This window comes from Leptinotarsa decemlineata, unplaced genomic scaffold, assembly GCF_025532065.1.
Source record: "Leptinotarsa decemlineata unplaced genomic scaffold, Ldec_3_MD MMD2_P_RNA_scaffold_12, whole genome shotgun sequence".
In the NCBI taxonomy this organism is placed as follows: Eukaryota; Metazoa; Arthropoda; class Insecta; order Coleoptera; family Chrysomelidae; genus Leptinotarsa; species Leptinotarsa decemlineata.
In genome coordinates this window covers 10,703,171-10,727,105 of record NW_027412526.1, presented here as the reverse complement: position 1 = coordinate 10,727,105, position 23,935 = coordinate 10,703,171, and the positions used below count along the sequence as shown (strand labels likewise).

The 23,935-nt window shown below is 35.8% G+C and overlaps 1 protein-coding gene across 3 annotated transcripts in view; it reads right to left on the bottom strand.

The window, feature by feature from the left end:
- The window catches only part of fln (flightin), a 37,387-nt gene continuing 13,452 nt past the window's right edge, over nt 1–23,935 (bottom strand). For 2 of the 3 annotated variants that reach the window (XM_074174049.1, XM_074174043.1), the window contains exon 3: nt 4,783–5,130. In XM_074174049.1, the coding sequence (XP_074030150.1) occupies nt 4,836–5,130 (295 nt within the window). In that variant the 3' untranslated portion in view covers nt 4,783–4,835. Of the gene's footprint in view, nt 341–4,782; nt 5,131–23,935 lie in introns of those variants that run through there. The other variant, XM_074174057.1, reaches the window with a different exon arrangement.

Below are 23,935 nucleotides of genomic sequence, written 5' to 3'. Positions count from 1 at the left end.
TTTATCTCTTTACATTTTTACTAATTTTCCATTGTTTACATCAAATAATCAGAACAATAATTTAGAATATCGTCTGTTGAATTGCTCTTTGGTGTAGTAACTATGGAAATTTCCACTTATTTCAGTTGTTGTAATCAGTTTGATGTCTTCGAGATGTCTGTCAAACTTGTCCAATTTCCACAATGGGTCGCTTCGTAATCGACACATCCTCTCTGCCCACGTCTGAGCCGGTGGAATATTTCTTTTGATGCCTCGCTTGCGACTACCAAGAACCTCCATTACATCATCATAGTAGTTTCTCCGATAATCGTAGAGGCATTTGTAAGGAAGGAATTTGGGTCTGAAAGCAAGAAAGATGATATAATTTTTATTATTGTTATCAGCTATAATATCCCAAGGACATTGATAACTAACGAAATAATTTTATCACAGTTTTCGAAAGCACGTTATTTGGTAACATCCCGACGCCGAAGGCGGAGGGATGTTACCTAAAATAACGTGCTTGAGGAAGTTGTGATAAAATTATGAGTTATTTATCAATGTTCGAGGGATATTCGGTGAGAAAATTTTTTGCAATTCGAACAAAATTATTTATTGAACACACAGTTTTTTGAACACCAAAGCGAGGAAGTGACATTTTCGAAATAAATTGAATTACTGAAATGTCAAACAACTTTATTGTGTTGGTTGCTTAGCAATGTCATGACATAAGTGATAACTACCCGTGAAAACTATCCATGGGTAGTTATCAGTGTAATGATGGTTTCATTGGTTATTTCGACACACATGACTAGAAATAGACAAATTTGATAGGATAATTTTTTTGGCAAAAAATTTTCACTATAATTATAATAATATAAGTTTCATTTCCCAACAGTGAAAACATTCACAGAACAAATTGTTGAAAGTAGGTACCTACAATGATCAATAAAAGTATTCATTTGGAAAGAAAAGAGAAAAAGTTACAATGATATTTACATATGATATTTTTTGGCGTGTTGGCTGAACCTATAACTGAACCAATAACTGAACCTGAAAAATAAGGTTTGATGGTGCAGCCAGGAAACAACTGAGTCGTCTCCTCAAGAGTGGGGTACCTTATGAAACCGCCTTGCACCAAATTCTTGAGCGGCGTACATAGAATCTGTCCCAGGTGGAGAAACAAACCCCCAGGTTAGCAAACGTTTGCGCTCAAGTGATCATTCACCAAAATACCAAAATCAGATGCGAAAAAGCCCTGCATGGTTGAATGTAAGGCATCGTCAGGTGTAGCTGACGTACAAAAACCCTCATATGGGAAGGTTGTCGCGTGTATCAAGGCGGAAATCTTGCACCTTGAGTATTCGACTACCTCATCAACGATGAAACAGAGCATATACTTTGTGCCTGCCCCACTGAGCTATACTCTTACCATCTGACCTGAAAGAACCCTCACCATACAAACTAATTGGCTTCATTAAGAAGCAGGGTTTATTTGGTCGACTGTGAATAGGTGTTATCCACAATAAACCCTTGCGGGTTGCGGTGGAGGGTTGAATAGACCCACTCACTTTTGACCTAACCTAACTATGACATTATCAGTAAAAATATTACAATAGTCGAATATTTCATGGCGATGCATTGAATTTATTGGAGCCTCTGGAGACACCCTACATTTTGTTTTATGAGAGAGAGGACATTGTTAGATCAAAATCTTCAGATGATGTGGTGCTGCAGGTTTTTCCGGGTTTTCCTGCAGCTGAAAAAGCAAATGCGCCACTGGAATCAATGAAGTCGCCCCGGAGCGCCAATTAATTTTTATTGTTGTATTTATTTTATTTTTATCGTTGTTTTAATATTTCATTAAAATTGGTGTATGTAAAATTTAACGGAGCTAGTTGTTAGTCGAAGAACGAAAGTATTTATGAGAGACAATAATATGGAGCAGTCAATTGGGTCATTCAAAAGTTCATGAGAAATATTACATAAGTTTGTTTTCGGCGTTTTATCAAAGACAATATCAAACATGAGCAAAATCTCAATGTAAACTAAACCTCTTGGTGGATATGATAGAAGTTTCAAGAACTTTTTCTGGACTTTTTCTATAGGAAGAATTTGTTGATTGTAAATAGGACTCCATATCAAAGGAACATACTTTATTCTGAACGAACAAAGTAATTTATACTTATAAATCACTCACTTAAAACTCATTCATTTCTGTTTCTCCGTACTGGTGAGTCCTAGGAAGCTAAAATTTGGTATATAGGTGATTTTTAGGTCTCAGATACGCACTATGTTTTTCACCCGGACAATTATACGTGGCCTGCTCTTGAAGGGACAAACCACCCAGTTTATGTTAGCTAAACATGGACTAAAAAAAATATAGATAAATTATGTGGCATAACAACGAAATATATGCTCAGGGTTGCCTTTTTTCTCTCAGACCTACGCAAAGCAAAGCTTTGACATGTATCGCCAATGAGATTGTTTTCACTGCGTCGTTCACTGCAACGCAACTAGTTTTGAACTAGACCCCAAAGATGACGTCTTCGTAACGAAAGATATCAACGCCCTCAATTACTCAGACTTGTCCTTTAAGTACAGTAGAGAAGTCCAGCAATGCATTTGTGGTTCAGACTGGCACCACTGATGAGACCTAAACTCACCCAGGAACTGAAGGTAAACGATCATAGACAACGACGTGTGCTCGCTGAATGTGCTCTGGAGCAGTTGACAACTGACCCTAATTTTCATCAGCAAAGCATCTTTAGCGATGAGGCCCATTTATGGATGAAAGGGTATGTGGATAAAATTTGGTAGCGTTCCAAATTGTCGAATTTGGAACGCTACCAATTAATATGAGATCCGAAAGCGTGCAATACATCCTGGTATTCTATGGTATGGATTTTGAGCTGGCGGTGTCATTGGTCTATATTTCTTTGAGAACGACATTGGTCAGGCCATCACTGTCAAAGGCGAGCATTCTAGAACGTAAGTCTTCAAACGAACTAAAAAATTCAATGATATCTTACACACACATTTCGTTTTATTTAAATTTAAAGATAGGAGGTGCCTGATGAAATACCCATTATGAACTGAATAGGTAAAAGAAAAGTGATTTTCGTGTAATTCAGTGTTCATATGCTTGAAAGTAGTTGTTTCGATCGGGATTATTTCCAGTTTGTATCTCGAGAACTTTCTGTGAATGTTCTTCACATCTTTGAAGAGTTCATTTTATACTCAAGTGCTTTCTTCTTTTTTCTACAATTTTGTATAAAATTAGGGAATTGAGAACGTATTCAAAAACACACTTCAATGTGAGATTTCCGCTGTGTAGCGAAACAAGAGCCGAAGTTTTGTAAACTGTCAATCGGAAATCTCATATTAAAGTGTTTTTCAATACGTTATAAAGGATTTTCATTAAGTATCGGTCAGCTCTACCATATGTATGAGGTTGGGTTAGGTCCAATGTGCATATTCGATCCTTCACCGTAAACCGCAAGGGTTTATGTGGTTCACACCTATTCACACTCGACCAAATAAATTCAGCTTTGGAGTGAGCCAATGCTGGTAGATTCCGTCAGAAATCCATAAATCTTCTTGCCATCCAAGTGTTCAATCTTTGTTTGGCAATGGCAGGTTCTGCTTCGATGGAGCAGCTTACAGCATCCTTCTTTGCAATGGAGTCGGCAGTCTCATTGCCTTCCAGGCCAGTATGGCCAGGAATCCAGAATGTTAAGTCTTCCTATCGAGGAGAGTCGTTTTTGGCAATTTGATACCAATTTAGACGTTGCTTAGTAGGAGCCAAGAGCTTCCAATGCCGCATGACTGTCCAAGAATATTTTTATTGACTTTTGTATGAGGTTGGATTCTCCAATCTCTCCGCACACAATTCAATAGCGTGAATTTCCGCTTGAAATACAGTTGCATAGGTTCCTAGGCAGGTTGATATCTCTGTCCTGGGTCTGCGACTGAAAACACCTGCACCAGAACCGGGAGGTGTTTTTGATCCATCTCTGAACCAATAACTATCTGCTCTTAATATTTCTTTTTCTTGGCGGATCCACCCCTCTCTACTTGGGAACAATACTTCATAAGGCAGTTCATAGTTGTCAGTTGGAGGCATACATTATTCAGATGTCATTTCCAGAATGCCGTGACTTCCAGTGTCAACCAACAGTTTGTTGCACTCTGCATTAAATTGATTTGTGCAATTGGCAATAGGCACAAGTCTATATGCTGTCCATCTAGCCTCTCTCTCCAGAAAAATGTGGAGAGGAGGTAGATTTAGAAGAATCTACATGGCCGCTGACGGTGTGGTACTGATGGCACCGCTGATGGCCAGACAAGCTGTATCTGTAAGCCAGAGAGCTTCACCTGGGCCGTTTTCTGTAAAGCCTTCGGCCACCAGAAAATTGCACCATAAGTGATCATTGGTCTGGCAATCATCACATAAATCCAATCGATTTGTTTGGGACCTGAACCCCAAGTTGTATCCCAAATCCATCGACATGCCCCTAGGGACAGAGTGGCTTTGTGTAAAACTATTTCCAAGTGAGCGTTCAGGTGGTTTTTCATCAAGGACAATGCCAAGATTTTTGATCTCTGTTCCAAATGGAATTACCTCACCAATGAGGAAAAGTAGCGTTAGATCATCCAATTTTCTCCTCCTGGTAAAGGGGATTATTACAGTTTTACTGGGGTTGACAGACATCTGCTCCCCCAGGCACAAACTGTGAACTATTTTTGAGAGGAGTGAAAAACGAATTTCTCCTGAATTATTTCAATTGAAATGAACCAATATTGATTAAAACAAAGTTTATTCAATGAAATCAGTTCCACTACTTAACAAATACCTAATACAAAAGAGGAGAAAACTGTTTATCGAATGTATTTTTGACATGGTAATAAAAGAAATTCCCGCTCATCTTCGTCTTCTCAACCATCTCCAAATCCTGCTGAATCCTCTTCGTGAACATTCTGTACTGGTTTACTTTGTTGCTATATGTTCTCAACATCCTTTCCGCCCAAGTTTCCGCATGAGGTAATTCTCTCTTGATACCTCTGCTCCTCTTCTCCAGATAATCCATTACGTCATCGTAGTAGTTCTTTCTGTACATGTACAGATATTTGTAGGAGAGGAATTTCGGCCTGTAACAAATAGATGAATGAATATATTACTCTCTAGTCACTCATTCGAAGAAACCACAAGACGTAGAAAGTTAAAGAATTTATGGTGACTTTACAAGTATTTTTTGATGGATGAATAATTATGATTCTGATTGAGTTTTGTACAATATACTTCATTGATAAATATATTTGAAAAAACTAAAAAAAAACGCTTTTTAAGAACATCGAACTGAAAAGTTGAAAAACATTTTTTTATTAAGCTTAAAACAATAACGAACGAAAAATACTAGTATTATTGTGAAAAAAACGACGGGCGCTTGATATACAAAAAATATGGCATAATACAAGCAATAATACAAGTATTTTTCTTTCGTTATTGTTTTAAGCTTATTAAAAAAAATATTTTCAACTTTTTAGTTCGATGTTCTTCAAAAACGTGTTTTTAAAACTACACTTATTATTCATTTCTCAGTTTCGTATGCTATAAAAACGTGTTTTTTAGTCTTCTTAAACTATATTTATTTTATATAAACGTTGGGATCAATCATCCGTATATTGTTTTGTAAAATGACCATTGATATTCTCCGATTCCAGAGAGGGAGCCTGAAAGTCATCTACCAAGCCCAATGCAGCAGGTGCGCAAAGGAGGGGTTACAAATAAGGCAGCAGGCGCGCGTGTTTTTATTTTTATCGTTGTATTAAAATATTATTGATAAAAAAATACTTTTTCCAAATGAAGAAATACATATAAAGTGAGTTCAAATTATATCAAGTAGGTGACGTACAGCGCCATCTGTTCGCGAATAGATCAAGCAATAATGCCGATATATCAAGGAGGTTACGTACAGCGCCATCTGCCCGCGAATAGATCAAGCAATAATGTCAATAATTCTGTCAAATACAGATCACGAGCTTGAGAGTTACAAACAAACAAACAAACATACATACATATACATGTGAAGCTAATAAGAGCGTGTTAAAAAATAATATTGGCTTCCAACCAATCGCAAACATAGACTGGATAGTAGTTTGAATTTGAATTCATATGAAAATTTTGTTGACTCGAAAATTGGATTCCAATAATGTAAATATTAGCTGGACTTAAAAGTTCGTAGGCTAACACACATATGTCGCTACTAGTATCAAATCTATATGATTTTTGACTAGCCCTAACCTTCAAAAGCCACGTGTACAGCACGTCACAGCTGTCAGACTATTAGTTTGTGTGATAGAACATTTTGAGTAAAGCAACTTTTGTTATTTTCAAGAAAATAGGTAGGAATAAATTTCGTGTGTTGAAGAAGCATTGCTTTTTGGCCAAAAAAATGCTGTTGAAGCCAAGGCTTGGTTGATAAACACTATTTGGCCTTTGCACCAAGAAAATCAACCACTGAAAAGTGATTTGTTAAGTTTAAATAAACGAGGTAAAATAAGCACCAAGGACAATGCACGCAGTGGACGCCACATCGAGGCTGTTACCGACGTATACATTAAAAAGGTCCACATAATAATTTTAGACGACCGCAAAGTAAAATTGATCAAAATAGCTGAGGCTCTAAAGATATCAAGTGAATTTGTTTGACATATCGTGTATGAATATTTGGGTATGTAAAAGCTCTCTTTAAAATGGGTGCCGCGCGAGCTCACAATCGACCAAAAACAACAACGAATTGATGGACCGGAGCAGTGTTTGAAGCTGCTCCACCATAAAAAACCCGAATGTATACATCGATATGTGACAATGGATGAAGCATGGCTTAATCCTCGACAGAAGAAAAGTAGATCTGCAAGCTTATGCAGATGACCTTGTTATCTTCGCAAGGTCCACGTCGGGAAGGGTAGCTTGTAATATCCTCCAAAGCAAGATAGACGTTGTTCACAGTTGGTGCCTGAGGGCGCAAAATTTACGCTAATGAATTGGAAGAATCCAACCTCATACATAAATCAATAAAAATATTCTCGGACAGTCAAGCGCTGTTGGAAGCTCTAAATTGGAAATCAAAATTGGTAACAAATTGCCAAAAACGACTCTCCTCGATAGGAAGACTCAACAGATTGTCTCTGGTCTGGCCTGCTCTCTGGGCAATGAGGCTGCTGACTCCCTTCTAAAAGAGGGTGCTGCAAGCAGCTTCATCGGACCAGAACCTGTCATTGGCATCGCTTTGAGCTTTGCCAAACACCTGGATGGCAAGAAGATTTATGGACTTCCGGCAGAATCTTTCAGGATTGGCTCACTCCAAGGCGTTTATTCACCCTTCAAAGCTTGATACGAAACAGTTGTTGGAGTACAGTAGGGATAAACTACGATGTCTAACAGGCCTTCTTACAGGTCAATGTCATTTGAATCATCATATGCAGAGACTTGGACTGTCGGAAGACAGTTTGGAAAATGATGAAACACCAGAGCAGATACTTTGTGCCTGTCCTGCTGGGGACCGAATCAGGTTTTCAGAGTCCGGCAGAGCCGTACTCTTACCATCTGAACTGAAAGACCAATCATTATACAAATTATTCAGCTTCGTTAAGAAGCTGGGTTCATTTGGTTGAGTATGAATAGGTGTGAGCCACAATAAACCCTTCCGGGTTGCGGTGGAGGGTCGAATAGAGAAACTCACTTTGGACCTAATCTAACCTACATAGCGTTTTTGGAGCATTTCGAGGATGAAATCACGAAAAAACTGACCCATTCAAAGAAAAAGGCATTACAAAACCACAAGACACCAAGACAATGCACCGTGTCATAAATCAATGAAAATGATGGCAAAATTGCGTGAATTAAGCTTCGAATTGGTCTCGCATCCCCCGAAACTGAGCTCTTCAAACCAGTCAAACTTCTAAAGTATGTTACAAGTACATAAATGAAGTGAATTGTATATCATTTTCTACTGGGGTGGTAATTATGGGGTGATTTTTATCTTACACTTTTTTGAAGACAAGAAAACACAAGCACCGCCAAAAAATCCTTAAGGCGCTCTCAGAGCGGTGACTGTGAGAAAGTAGCGATAAACGGATTTGAATCGCTGGAGATTAAATTAATATAATTTGTGATTAGATTCGGGTGATATAAAATATTTGCATAATTGAATAAAGAAAGAATCACATAAAGTAATTTTTATTAAGGTGGGAAGAAAATATCTGTTTCCATATATTATTTTTATAAAAGAATATGCTCGTTGGATCATTTTGTTTATGTGTTTTTCAAGTCTTAAATTTGAATCTAACAAGACACCAAGGCTTTTTCCTTCATTCACTATTTCGAGTTTTTCACCATCAATCAAGATGTTCATACACTTGATTTACTCGGATTTATGAATAAACAATGGTCAGTAGCGGCTTTTACGAATGATTTCAGATCAGTATTTATTTTCATACAAGCATCAATTACATTAGACGATGGAAAATCATAATAAAGCTGGGTATCGTCCGCATACAAATGTGCAGAACAAAATTCAAGATATTTCAGAATGCTCGCAGTGTACATTTTAAACAGTAAAGGGCCCAGTGTGGATCCCTGGGGAACTCCAGATTTCAAAGTGAGGTATTGAGAGAAGTTGCTATTGATGTTGACTTTCTGTTGCCTTTCACTGAGATATTCACGCAATAGTGATATCGCTCCATCTGAAAGCCCTAAGTGATGGAGAATAACTAGTAATAAGTCGTGGTTTATGGTATCAAAAGCCCTACTAAAGTCGAGCAATACCAGTGCCGTACATAAACCTCGATCTTTAGCCCTAAATACATCATCTACGATATGTAGAAGAGCATATGTCATCGAAAATATTATTTCAAAACATTTTCAGACACTCGCCTCCAATTACGAGTGAAAGCAAAGAAAATAACATTATTTTTTGCGCTTCTGGAATAACAAGAGCATTTTTATGTTGCTTCCGGAGTCTCAATCCTTTTTTCAATTTGAGGATGTCCCTCAAATTTCGACCAATTATTGAAAATATAAAATATATGTTTGTATCATAGTATCGAAAATAGACATTTACACATTTATGTAATTTAAAAAATTGAAATCATCAATACACTTTCAAATTGTTTTGAAGTTTGTGCCAAATGTACGAGTACCTAACGATGTTGAATTTCAAGAAATAATTATATATCTATTTAGATTTTAATGTACTTTTAACTGCCATTTCATAACATAAAATAATATTGTTAGCAATGATCATTAATCAGCTAGGAAAATGAATGCTCTTGATTTCAAATTTCCAAGTTCGATAATTCTATTACCCTTCTTGAACAAAACACTTGGATACTGGTAGCTGTATTCAGCGGAGTGTCAATCAGAAATCTGCACACAGACGGTGGAAAAGAACAAAATTGGCATCACGTCATGATTACTATAAAATGTTGAGAAATTATACCACACTTGAATGTCAAAATGAAAAGAAAGCGTACTGCCATTCTGTCCTAAGAACAGAAGGCATCAATCAAATGTGGAACTACCTGGATTATCTCGATATCCATAAGAAACAAACTCAATTATAGTCGAAGTAAACAATATTGTGCACACTTGAAGTTATCGGCACTCTCAAAGGACAAAAAAACCAATACATAGAAATGAACCGGCTACGAACTAATCCACGTGGACTGTAGACTTGGCGGTTCGTTTTGGATAATTTTCACTAACCGAGTTTTATGATTGGCTGGAGAGTAATAAAATTGAATTTGAAGTCATGTTATGGTGACGAATAGAAATTGAGGAATGCGGGGATGGTTATCCATGTCGTGTTCAGGTCAGGAACTGATCACGATTTGAGTAATGAAATTCGATATTAGTGCAATTATAATTACTTAAAATTTTTGCTATCTGTTTGACAAGTACTAATAGTAATAATGAGTGTGATAACTTCCGGCTCTGCGGAGCTGCTGTGACAAAACTCTTCAGAATTGGATATAGGTTCTGTTAACTTCGTTATATAAAAGGATGTTTTTATTCCAGCTGCATACTGATGGTTTTTCTTTCAAATGTTCGTACAATCTGTCTGACGTTGTTGCATTTCATGTTTTTATGTTGCAAAACAATGTAAAGCATATATACTTTTTTTTTCACCGTAGTGTGCGCTGGTCAGGCCCTATCTCCCGAAGCCCCGATACATTCGTGAGGGCGCGCCAGCATTTTCAACCAATGACCACTCCCCACACCGTGGGGTAATAATCATTGGGTCCGAGAATCATGTGCCCTGAGCAAGCGCAGTGAGCCAAGAATGATAGCCACCTGCATCTGTGCGGCTAAGATTTTTGCCTTAGTGCGGCAAGCCGGTATGACTTTAAGATTCGAGAGTAGAGAAGAGATCATTCCACCAAGGACTCCAATAATCAGAACAACCATCTTGACAGAGTGATCTGGCTAGAGTCTGCGGAGTTCGAAGAGAAAATCTCGATATTTTATCCGTTTTTCCTCCTCTTTTCTGACGATATTTGTCTCGCCAGGAGCTGAAAACTCCACGACAAATACCGTTTTGCTCTGGTGGTCAAAAAGGACTACATCAGGCTTATTAGCTTATATGAGCCTGAGGGTCTGAGCATGGAATAGTTCCAATAAATTCGGCACTTTTCGTTCCCCACAACGGATTCAATATCCCCCGGAGCGTAGGGCAACACCGGTGTTTCATCAATACCGTAAGAGTGCCGTAGATGGTAATATAGCACTCTTAGGCCGCGTTATGTCGATGGATATAGGCCGAGACCACATATGCTGGACATGCTGATAGCAAGTGCTTTAGGGTCTCGGGCGCCTCGCGGCAGGCCCTGCACCTTGTGTCAGAAACCTCTATACCCATCACGCGACTGCGGTAGACTGAGGTGTTGAAGAAACTAGGATTTAGATTCAAAATAATAAACGAACGTCTAGAAGTTACGGAACGCAGAAGAATAGTGGAATTGCGTAACAAATACTCAGAACAAATAACTAAATATAGACAAGAACATCGGCAAATTTTCTGTTTAGATGAATCTTGGTATAACACTCACGACACAGTTACGCAAGGATGGACTGATGGTTCGAGAACGTGTACGCCTAACATGCCTGCAGACAAAGATTCGCGACAAATCATTGTGCATTGCGGAGGAAGTTAAGGATGGGTTCCGAATTCTTTCAAATTATGTGGAAAAAACTTGAGGACTGCAATGTTGACTATGATAAGAATATGGAAGCTAATATTTTTGAAGGAATGGTTTGAAACACATTGATCAATAATTCGGATTCGAATGGTGTAATAAGTTCTCAACAACGCTTTCTACCATTCGCGAAGGCTAATCAAAGTACCGAATAACAGTTCGAGGAAATACAAGTTTTTTAATTAATAACAATTTGTATTCTGAGGATTACTTTACAAAAAACAACTACTTGGAGTTTTACAGACGAAAACATTTGAAAAAGTGTATGCCCTTGAGGGTATTGCTGAAAAGTATGGACACACCATACTGAGACTTTCACCCCTATTTTTGTGTTTTCAATTCCGTTGAGTTGATTTGGGGAAAATAGAAACAGAGCATCAGGACTAAAAAAATGTTTCCAAAATTTGATAAGAAGGTAATAGAACCAATTGAAGAAGAAGGAACTAATAAAATCGAAGAAGACTGGCAGAAAAGAATTAAATGAGTGATTTCAGTTGACAACGACTATATGGAGATTGGACACTTCCATATTGCTGAAAGAAATGAATTCACTATTGATTAAAATGATGACAGTGATAGTGAAACAGAGAATATGGAAGAGGAATTATCAGAAGCTTTCGAAGAAATTCAGTGAAGTGTTTCAAAAGTATTTTTCTTTAGTGTAATTCAGTGTTTATGTGAAAATAACTGTTTCAAGAAGGCTTTTATTCCGGTATGTATCTGAAAGCTACGTCTTTGCATGATCTACACATCTTTGTATAGAGTTAATTTTTGAAAGTGTTTGCTTCTTTCCCAAAAATTAATCTATTCTAGAAATATACCCTTTCACTTTGAAAGTGAAAGAGATTGATTTTTTGAAAGTTGAGAATTAAAACCACTGCCGGAATTTTCCAAAGTTGTATTTAAAGAAAATGTTATCAGTCAATAATTTGATCAATTGCTCGCCTTCCATAACCGTTTGATCTACTTTTTTTTCATTTATATACACGTTTATGTTTTGACAGTCTAACATGTCCAGTATAATTAACCAAAAATAAAAACTAAAAGCAATGTATCATCACTTAGATTAATAGAGGTGTTTGCTTCTATGTAGTGGAACAACTGGGAACTATTTTAAGAAAGGAATGTCGCTGTGTGACAATGTATTCGTAATTGTCGAATACGGGTGATATACAAATAGTACGTACCAATCAGTTCTTGAGAATGAAATAGTGTATTTCAAATTACATTTTTAATAGAAAGGAAGAGTTAATGAACATTTGTGAAATCTGGCTACCTGTTCTTAATTGTATACAAACAAGCTACGCCCACCAATGAAGGTATTAAACCGGAGACAAATTCCACCAGTTTAATTGCCGCATTGAGAACAACTCGTGCACTTCCACCATTGCCTCATCGCTTTTGATAATATCTACCGCAGTAGTAGACGAAACATCAATCATAAAAATAGCTTCGACACAGTTACCTCCGGCCGTGAAAGTTTACACTCTCTTTATATACTATATTGTCGAATTGACATACAATATGTATTTTTGGCTTGGTGGTATCGAAGAGTTGCAGAAGTTCTGGAAATCAGATATGATCAAGTTCATCAGAACCAACTCAGGTATATACATCAGCAAACAAAAGAGAACTTGCATTGAACTGATATGTGAATCAATTCAGTCGATGCGTAAGCCCCAAAGGGGAGGTCTGTGAAGCGAAAATGTTGATATTTCATCCTTTTTTCGAAAAATATTCGTCTCATTTGGAGCTGAAAACACCATAACGAAATGAATAGTTGAAAAAACATCACTTCTCATGCTCCACAACGGAGTACAAACATTTCAGTGTCTCGTTAATACCGTAGCAGTATCGAAGTTGTTGATTAAGCACTGATAGAGCAGCGTTATGTCTATGTGTATGCTCTAGAGGTCGATATCAAAATAAGGTTCTTAGGCTTCTCGAGGCAGGCCCTACACTTGATGTCAGGATCCTCTATATCCATCTAGTGATTTCGGTAGACTGCGGTACCAAATATCCTGGTTAGTCAAGATGAAATTAAACCAAGTTTATCAGTTGATCATGCAGATCTCTTGGAAAATTTGCTGCAATTCCAGCTCTATCATGATCATGGACCAAGAGGAAAATGAGATCCAAGTTAAAAAGCACACAGCCTCCCTGTTATTGAAGAAAGTATATTCGTGGAACGTACAATTTGGGATTTCAGGATTTTACGTCGAGTAAAGTCCTTTTCACTTCTCTGAAGAAGTACAGTGAGATTGGAAAGGCGTGCATATATATAGTGGCAACTTTTTTTCTCCGACAGTTTCCATGACCATATCTGTAGGAGTTTGTGCTAACACTTGCCATGGAGGGTTAATCAATGAGTTTAACTCTTGTGAATTTTCTGGTTCCACCCCTTGATGTGTAGCATTCCTCCGACATCCAGATGGTATAGCATACTGTCTATGAGCCGCAGAGCCTCTCCATGATATATGCATCGTTCTATTTTGATATGAACATTTATTTTTGTCTGAATTTTCATTTCTATAGGACTGATGGAGATTTGTTTCGATGTTAACGATATGAAACGAAAGGACACTGATAGCTGCTCTATCTACTGCTTCAAGTGCTGGTTGACCTTCCGATGCGAAACATCAACGCTGGAGAAGGGAGTCTGTAAGTTCTTACAAACTTTCTCTGATTTGTTCCAAGAACAAAGTACAGCAGCCTACAAAAAACAACTACAGGTTGCTATCCTTGAAAGAAGGAATAGATCGCTAACACATGAGGAAGAATAGATGGACAAAACCTGAGTGAAGAAATGGGTCGATACAGAAAGGAGACAAAGTAGACCAACTTCAAATGAACATTAGAGACTATAATGCATATTGAGATTCATGAGTACAAAAATGGATTCTGGTATCGAAAGAAGTAATTCAGGACCTTAAACGCTGAGAAAAGAAGTAATTTTATAACCGATACAAGCCACAAATGTGAGATTAGATTCTAAAGGTCTACACCTGTGGACCACAGATGAGATGAAAGCAGTAAGCCTTCAATAACGAAGTTTGACGTGATTAGCAACAATTATGGTGAAATGGACAAGGATTATTGGGTTTAGTTGAATTTTCTATGCGTGCGCGATATCTTATTGTATGGTAAAGAGTCCACACTAACAATGGTGGTACCTACACAAACTGATTTCATTTACAGCAAATAATATCTCGGAACAACTCTCCAGAAAGGAAAGGATAGACATAAATCCACAGACACCAAGTTCAAAGGCTGAAATTTTGCAAAAAAAATCTAAAATACAGGGAAGATGACATCAGTGTTGCGAATGTGGCGATGAGCGACTATGACCCTGATAGTCAACTTCTATATTTTTTTAAAAATAACTGACGGTGATGAATCATCATGAAGGAGTTTACCAAACAGCTGAAAACAATAGACTAGGGGGTTAAAGAAGCAAGAACATGCCCCAGAAGCTCTAACAGAAATCAAAATGGAACTGATGATGATGAAATAGATCCTATCTCAGACGAAGACTTCGTGGAGCAAAGATGAAGTCTAACGAGTCCCGAACATACTGATATGTTGGTTAGATTTGTTCACTTGATTGATTTCAACGATGTCCTGCTGCTGTGGGAAAACGCACACAAATGTATGTCGTATATAATCCACTGTCCAGTGTGGTATGAGAAGAGGAAACAGTTAGTTTTTCGATATTGCTTTGCTGACGACAGCAAACTTCTCTCGTCAATCCGGCTGCGGATGCCCATCTTCACCGACAGCAGGAGGTTGCATATCTTAATGAGGATTCAGAAGTGATTTAGAATTGGGATGAAACTAATCAGGTTCAATTCAATGTCACAAAAACCCAGGCATCGGTTTTCTCCAAGAAGATAAACGTGTCCGAACCGGATATAAATGTCAGGACATACAATTCAGCTTTCTGCTTCGATATGTTTGTTGGGGGTTGAAATGGACACTAATATGTCTTGGCACAATATTGTCGCTGGAATTACAAAGGCTGCTCCTCAAAAGATTGGAACACTGTACACACTGTACAAACTGTACCTATCTCAGCAACTTCTGATGCTTCATAAAGCTCAGATCGGACCTTCTTTGGAGTATTGTTCTTATGTATGGAGCTCCGCCCCTAAGTATACCCTGAAGCTGCTGGATCCATGCAGAAAAGAGCCATACGCCTGATTGTAGGAATGAACATCAGTTGCAACCTTGATAGTCTGGAACATCTTAGAACAATTCGGGATTTGTCTCTCTTCTACAAATACTTTCACGGAAAGTGTTCAAGTGACTTGGCACATTTTATTCAACCAGATATACGCGACGGACTATGCCTGCTCATCGTTTTGAGGTTCAACTTAGTACACCTCAAACTTCACTGTTCAAAAACTCCTTCATTTGTAGAGCTGTTTTTACGTGGAATAAACTTACTGATTTTTTTTTTCTAAAGGCGCTCTTAGAGCGCCTTTAAGATTTTCCTGTAGTGCTTGTGTTTTGGCTTAAAAAAATCTCACACAGAGATTTCGCTTATTTTGGCGTTTTTCATATTTAACTTCTCGACTGCCGTCGAGAACACAATATGAACATATTGTGCGAGATGTTTCAATTTCCAGATGTATTTTTTTGAGATGTTTTCACTGATATGTTTTTGGCTAAAATAGTATTGTCCAAAATATGATTTCTTGAAGTGAATATTATGAATTTCATTTCGACATATTCATATTCTTATTCGAACTTTAAGGATTCGATCTAGTAAAAAAATGCTTGATGCTTGCGAAAGTTAATAGTTTGTTAAGTGTTTGATTACGAATTGAATCTTCAATAGTAATCGAACAAATGAGTGATTTGATGAGATTATACAATGATGGAACTTTTGGAATATCAACTAAGAATTGATTTTTTTACTAGACCTAGTAACTCCTTTAGACTTCAATGGTATATTGTTGATGAATAGCAAAAAAATGTTTATAATCTAATGTGTGAATACCTACTTAAATAGTTACTGCAAGATTTTCTCTATAGAAAGTTTTACAAAAGCCCAGGTGTTTCTCCAGACATTTTAAACATTTCTGCTTGTATAACACGTGTTGCGGTTTCTGTGAAACTTTTTATTGCGAAAATCTAACAGTAATGTGAATTTTTATCCGCTATCAGCAATATCTATTCAATTCTCAAATCGTAGTTTTCTACGAATGTTTTGGAATACGAGTATAATTCAGTGTTTATTAAAAAGTATGCGTTTCAAAAATATTTTTCCTTCTTGTTTCAATGTTTATATGAAATTCCATAAACAACACCTCACGATTTGATATCCACAAACTTTATTTGAAAAATATATAACGACATGTTTTGCTAACACTGTAGCTTCTTCAACAGTGATTTGAATACTACAAGTTGCTTCTTACGCTATTATTTATATGCCACGGGTAACAATTGCGACTACCTCCATCAAATTACCTAAACCTCTACATATCTTTTATACCTGAGGAATCTCTTCAATTATGATTACCTGAAGCATATTACCTCACTCCTACATCAATAATAATTCTTTCTCGGTTTTTTCAAGAAAAGAAGTTCAATAATGGTGATCTATTCAAGTCCAGTTAGTCATTCATTAGAATGTTTCAATTTTCAAGTTCATTAATTTCCATTGCTTCTAAACGATTCCGTTTCAAACATTCATTTTCTAAGTGCGAAATTTCGATATGATTCTCTTCTGAAAGATGATTTGAACTTGATTTCTTATTTACATAGCTCATATGATGTTCTTGGAATCGATTCCTAAATGTTATGCCAGTTTGACCAATATATATCTAACTTATCAATAGGAAAAACGTCACGAATCGCTTTTGCGTAAACTTTTTTGGAAAGTATTTTGTTTATTAATTCGGCTTTAAACCCATTGTTTACTGCAATTTGCTTGATGATATCAAGCTCTTCATTGAAATTGTCTATTGAAAAAGAGGTTTCAATAAAGAACTCAATATTAATATCAAGAAAATTGCAGTAAACAATGGGTTTAAAGACGAGTTGATAAACAAAATACTTTCCAAAAAAGTCTACGCAAAAGCGATTCGAAACGTTTTTCCTATTGATAAGTTAGATAATCAAAATTATAGAGCTTTAACGTATTTTTGACAAACAACGAAAAAAGTGGCTTCATTTTTGGGGAAACGAGATATTAAAATTGCATATAGAACAAGTAATACGTTAGGGAAGTTAGTTAAAAATAATAAAGACAAAACATCCAAATTCGAGGAATCAGGAGTTTATAAATTAAAAAGCGGAACGTGTCCTCAGTTCTATATTGGTCAAACTGGCAGAACATTCAGGAATCGAATCCAAGAACATCATATGACCTATGTAAATAAGAAAACAAGTTCAACATATTCAAATCATCTTTCAAAAGAAAATCATATCCATAACGAAGAGTTCGAAATTTCACACATAGAGAATTCATGTTTGAAACTGAATCATTTAGAAGCAATGGAAATTGATAAACTTAAAAATCAAAACATTTTAATGAATGACCAACTGGATTTGAATAGATCACCATTATTGAACTTGTTTTCTTAAAAAATCGAGGAAGTATCATTATTAATGTAAAAGTGAGATAATATACTTCAGGTAATCATAATTGAAGAGGTACCTCAGGTATATAAAAATTTCAGGAGAAATATGTGGAAGGAACAAAGAAGATTGAACCCCAATTGAAGAAAATCAAGAAACAGATATTGAAAACAACAGAGGTCACTGAAAAGAGAACTCGTCAATGTTGTGGTTCCTCAAAAAAATAATCTCAAGTATTCGATTGTAATTTTTCTATTCTTTTATATGTACGCATATTCATCATTGGAAAAAATATATTAGCATTCATAAGGGATTATGAGGCTCCAATCATAGGGACACGAAATTCAATTCCCTTCTTTATAACTGCTACAGCATAGTCAATATTGCTAGAGTAACCTCACTTTCTATATTTACCTAGGTACTATAATTTAACTAGTTTATGAGCCAAAACGATGTTTCCCTTTCAGTCTAAAAATCATAGAATTACACCCCTTAGACGCTTAAATGAATAAAATTTTGAAATGAAAAAAAAATTATAGCCCTTCATATATTTTTATGTCCTGCGATTTTATATATATATATATATATATATATATATATATATATATATATATATATATATATATATATATATATATATATATATATTATCAATGTTATTGATGAAATTGATGAATAAACAAATTATTATTATTATTAGGTAATTTGTTGGAGGTATTTCCAATTGTAGTTACCTGTGGTATATAAATATTAGCGTAAGAAGCAACTTGTAATATTCAAATCACTGTTGAAGAAGCTACTGTGTTAGCGAAACATGTTGTGATATATATTTTTCAAATAAAGTTTGTGGAAATCAAATCGTGAGATGTAGTTTATGAAATTACTATGGATCTTCATCAAGTAACGACCGAATCAATCAGAAAAAAAGTATAAAAGTAGTTGTTTTGAGAGGGCTTTTCTTCCAGTTTGTGTCTGAAAGGTACTTCTTTGCATGATCTCCATATCTTTGTAAAGAGTTAATTTTTTGAAATTCGATTGACACCTTCCTTTCTTTCGATGGAGAAGTAAAAGATGGAGAAGTAAAAAGACAAAACTTTTCATTTCCATAAATATTCTCATATCCCATGATAAAAGATGTTATATCCCAAATATTGAATATATCTTTTGAGAGCTCAAAAACGCTGCTTTTCATTTCAAATGAGGAGTCAACAAATGTATACTAATTCGAAGCCATACCGAACAGTGATTAACGTAAAATGGTTTCATGTACTAGAAATATGAAAGTCACACAAAATAAACAAACGAAAAACAATATACTGCATGCATTTTGAAGTAGGATTCAATCTAATTTTCAAAGCAGGCGTATTAAAAATCAATAACACCATTTTATGGATTTCATACTTACCTTCCGTATAACTTTCTTCAAATCCTACCTCATGATGATTGGACCAAGCACAAAACAATCCACAAGTGTCGAACATATAACTAAATGAAAATAACACTGAATGTCATGAAGAATGAGTGTTTATTCTATAGACGCACTAAGTTTGTAAAATGGTGTGAACGGTGAAATTGATAGTAAATTACCATACCAAAGCAGAATAATCTGTCTTCTGAGTCACCCAATTTTGAGTCAGGAAGTTCTTACACAGAATTTAGACAAATTTAGTCAAATATCGATATCCCTGTTGTTTGTAAAGCTAGGAGAATGAAACAAAGGCGATCCTGTAAGTGGTCAAATTGCATTTTGAGATCATCTTTGATATACAGATGAATATTGCAGTTTCTAAGGAACTGCCACAACTTCTTTTTTCAAATGGCATCCTCAATAATTGTATACTTTACAGAAGTAATATTTTTTGTCTGATGTGTTCAGGTCCATTGGGCCTGCAGGTTTTTAAACCTGACGTTTCGTGTGCTACTGCGGTAGCAGTATGTTACGGTGACGAATAGAAATCGATAATGCGGGGATGGTTATCGCCGTCGTGTTCAGTTCAGAAACTGATCGCGATTTGAGTATTGAAATTCGATATTGGTGCAGTTATAATAACTCAAAATTTTTGTTATCTGTTTAAAATGTGGCGCCCTTGGACAAGTACTTTTAGTAATAACAAGTGTGATAACAACGTAGACTTTTTCCAGTATAGTGAATCCAATAGCAATGGTGAACAATGCGAAAAAGAGGTACCAGTGAATAAGATTCGGATACATTTGAATATTGAAACATAGAGAATATGTTTAAAGGTATATAAGAATCTACATTTCAAGGTTGGTTTTGAGGGAAACGAACTATTACAAGCAACATCAGATTTGACCGAAATTCCTTTCTCAACTGTACGTTTGCTCATTATGTAGCGTCTGATAATGCGAAACAATATAAGGTGATTCATTAAAAAAAATTATGACATGCTCTGGGGGTACGATAGGGAAAGTTAAATCAAATGTGAATATGTCAAAATGTGTCCCCCCTCCCCAGTATACTATGGTTGACGTGATTTTTTATTTTTTCTACAAATCATTGTACCAAAACTTATTCAGGGTGGCTCGTTTTAAATGGAATGCACTGTGTAAACTGAGACTAAAATTTTCATTTCCCACAATGAAGAAGTCAGATTATAAAAATTGAAAGAAGCATTAAAAGGAAAAACAAAATCAATGATTTATGAGTCTAGTGATCAAACCAGAAAATAAATTTAATCTGTCACTCCAGCCAGTATAAACTCTAATTGATGTACAAACTATCTAGATTTATCACGGCTGAAATGAATTATTTGATGATCTAAAATGAATGTCGGTTCTTGCATAACACGCAAAACTTCGGTGTCTAATGACACCGTAACAATTGATATTTAACTGGTGTATAAATATATCAGAGCAACTATTCGCCCACTATCATTTGGCGTACTGATCCAGAACTACGGGAATAAATATTTCGAAGGTTGGAAGCCTTGAGAAGAAACATTACAGCGATAAATTGTAGACTCGAATGTTAACAGATATCGCCAGAGAAGTAGATTGTGGAAACACCATAGGGAAAATTTTGAGACATTTCGCAATTTCTCAATACAAATTGATAGTTTCAAATATACTCAAGATTCATATACAAGGCACTCCAATATTCTTTGTTTCGAAAGTTCTGTGAAGCCTCATATCTGAATAAATATTTATTCTACTATATTTTGGTATACAGTGTGTAGAAGCCAAATGGAATAAATTCATTATTTTGGTTACGGTACAAATTTCAACAAAATCTCGAAACACGTCGAATTTAAATTATAATATGACATAATTCAACGGAAAAATGCTACCCCTACCTTCAACCTCCGTCGTATGACTGGTACAAACTCCAATTTTTTAAATAGGAAGTATAAGCTTATGAGATATCGTTTGAAAGGTCTCCTTATTCTCCATTCAAAAATGTTATCGCTTTCAAGTTTCTTGCAATAATTGAAATAAAATAAATTAAAATCATGTGGTTACCGAAATTCGATAAAATACACTCAAAACTTATTGAAATCTACTCAAAACTTATTTCATGTTGAGGTATTGATAATAATAAAGCAAGCAGAACCATAGCAATGTTCTTTTTAGATGGCATCCTTTAAAAAACTGTAAATAATTTCCGTGGCAACGTTAGTTTAAAATAACATTTGTTGTCAGTATTTCAATTTCAGTTTGAAGTTTGCTAACTTCAAGTCTGACAAATGATTAGATTGACGGAAATGCATAAAATAACAGTTTTACAAATGATTGGTTACGGAGATAAAACCCGAACAGAAAGTAGCTCGCCTATTTCATGAGAAGTTTCCTAATTTACCATCCACATTTCAATAAGCAAAATGAAGAAGCAGTTTCGCGAGCTTAGTCATGTGGGGCAGATAAAAAAAGCAGCTGTCAATGCAATGAGTGATGAACTCAAATTAGATGTGATGCTTGAGTTTGAGGAAAACCCACATACATCGAGTAGACGGCATCCACTACATTCAATGTAAGCCATACATCGATAGTAAACATATTGATGAAAAATTAAATGCATCCCTATAAAATGAAACCTACTCAGGAGCTCATGGAAGACGATTTTGATAGAAGAACTTATTTTTGTGAGCAAATGATGGACATGTTGGATAACAATATCATCCAATAAGAAGACGTTATGTTTTCTGATGAGTGTACTTTGTCTCTTAACGGTCATGCTAATCGTCATAATTGCCGCTACTGGTCAACGGAAAATCCTCACTGGATGAGAGAAGAACACACGCAATATTCTCAAAAGGTTAATGTTTGGGCAGGGATTGTAGGAAACCATATCATTGGTCCAAAGGAGAAAACCTGTATGAAGGGACTGTTCGCGAAGACAACTGAAGAACTGCTAACAAAGAAAGGATCGATTCAGAGTAATCAGGGCTACTTACTGGGCACTGTCCATTGAGAGGTCACCTGTACAAAATAGGACTGTACAACGAAAACCTTAACTGCAGGCAATGCAGGAAAACGATAGCTCGTCATATCTTATGCGAATGGCAGGCATTGAATAACAGAAAGCAAACAAATAATTGATAACCTAAATATGATATACATCCAGCGCCGAAGGACAAATTTGTCACGTGTTCATTTCGTAATTATAATTCCATTGGGATGCTTTGACAAAAAAATTGGCTATTGATTTTGCCATTCTGTTGTAGTAACTCGAATAATTTACAGTGTGCTCTATAATTAGTTTGTCGTATGGCACAACTATTGTTTTTCTAAATATAAATATATTAGAAGTGACAGGAATTCGAAACGCGTAACACTGTGTTATTCGAAATAATTCAGAACGCCCTTCACAATATGTAATATTTGTTCACGGTCCAAACCTTCTGTCAGGGTCACAAACATGAATTCAAAATAATTTCTACATGACTTTCGGAATACTTTATGATTTGTTTTTTTACAAATTCACTCTTCAAAGCATATTGCTGGTTTCTAATACCTCAATAAAAGGAGCGAATCTATTAATTACGATCTACTTTGAATTCACTCTCAAATGTAAACAAAAAATAGTCGCGTGAGCTACCCAAGAATACGATATTGCAAGTTATTTTCATTCAAAATAAACTTATACAGCCACTTGTCAATTTCAGAATATCTTTTTAATCGGTACTTTCATTTCTTCATACAGTGAAAATAAGTCAAAGCTCTCCCACCTCAACATGTCGATGTTCAAGTTGATGAAATTCATACAGAATCGTTTGATGTATCACAACTTACCTTATTTACAAAGTCAAAGAAATAAATTGTGCCACTGACAAAACAAAGTCAGAGAAATTGAAATAGGGAGTAAAATCGGACACAATAACCTCTTCCCTATTTTGAAATTTCCACACTGAAGTTTTTGCCAAATTTGTTAATGGAACTCTATTCTTTTGAATAATATGGATGGATATCTATTTATATTCGGCAGTAAGCTGATTAATGGAAATGTAAAAGAACTATGGCATAATCATAATAATAAACATCTACCAATCTACAAGAATTAAGAATATACAGTGTGTGTGATTTCAAACTGCAACCCTATGTTATTTCGGAACCCATGGATCAAATTTGAAAATGAAAATTTGAATCATAGTGCTCGACGAGATCTATTCAAAAGTGTTGAAATTATGAATGAATCTTATTTTCTCAAGGCCTACTATGCCCTGCTAAACGGGTCGAAATTTCAAGCATTTTTTTATTGGAAAAGTAGGTAGCCTATTCGATTTGGCCATATTTTGAACTGACACCCATACGCGAGCTGTTAAAAAAATAAGGTGAACGTTCAAATTTCACGGCTTTACAGGGTGTAACATGAGTACGTTAAAATATTCAAGTGACGTAATTCCTGAGACAATTTAAAAAAAAAGTCTATATGAACTTGTGTCCGAAAATGCTTCGTTTCGGAGATACGGGGTGTTGAAATTGAATTTTTTTGTTCACTTTTTGAAAATAATTCTTGCAAAAAATAAGTTATTTGCATGAAATTCGGTACCCGGTGTTTTTTTGGGAAATCATAATTTCGTATTAATTTTCATGCAACATCTAGAGAGCGCTGCGTACGCTGTCATTATTTATTTCAAATCGCCCTAACTTTTTT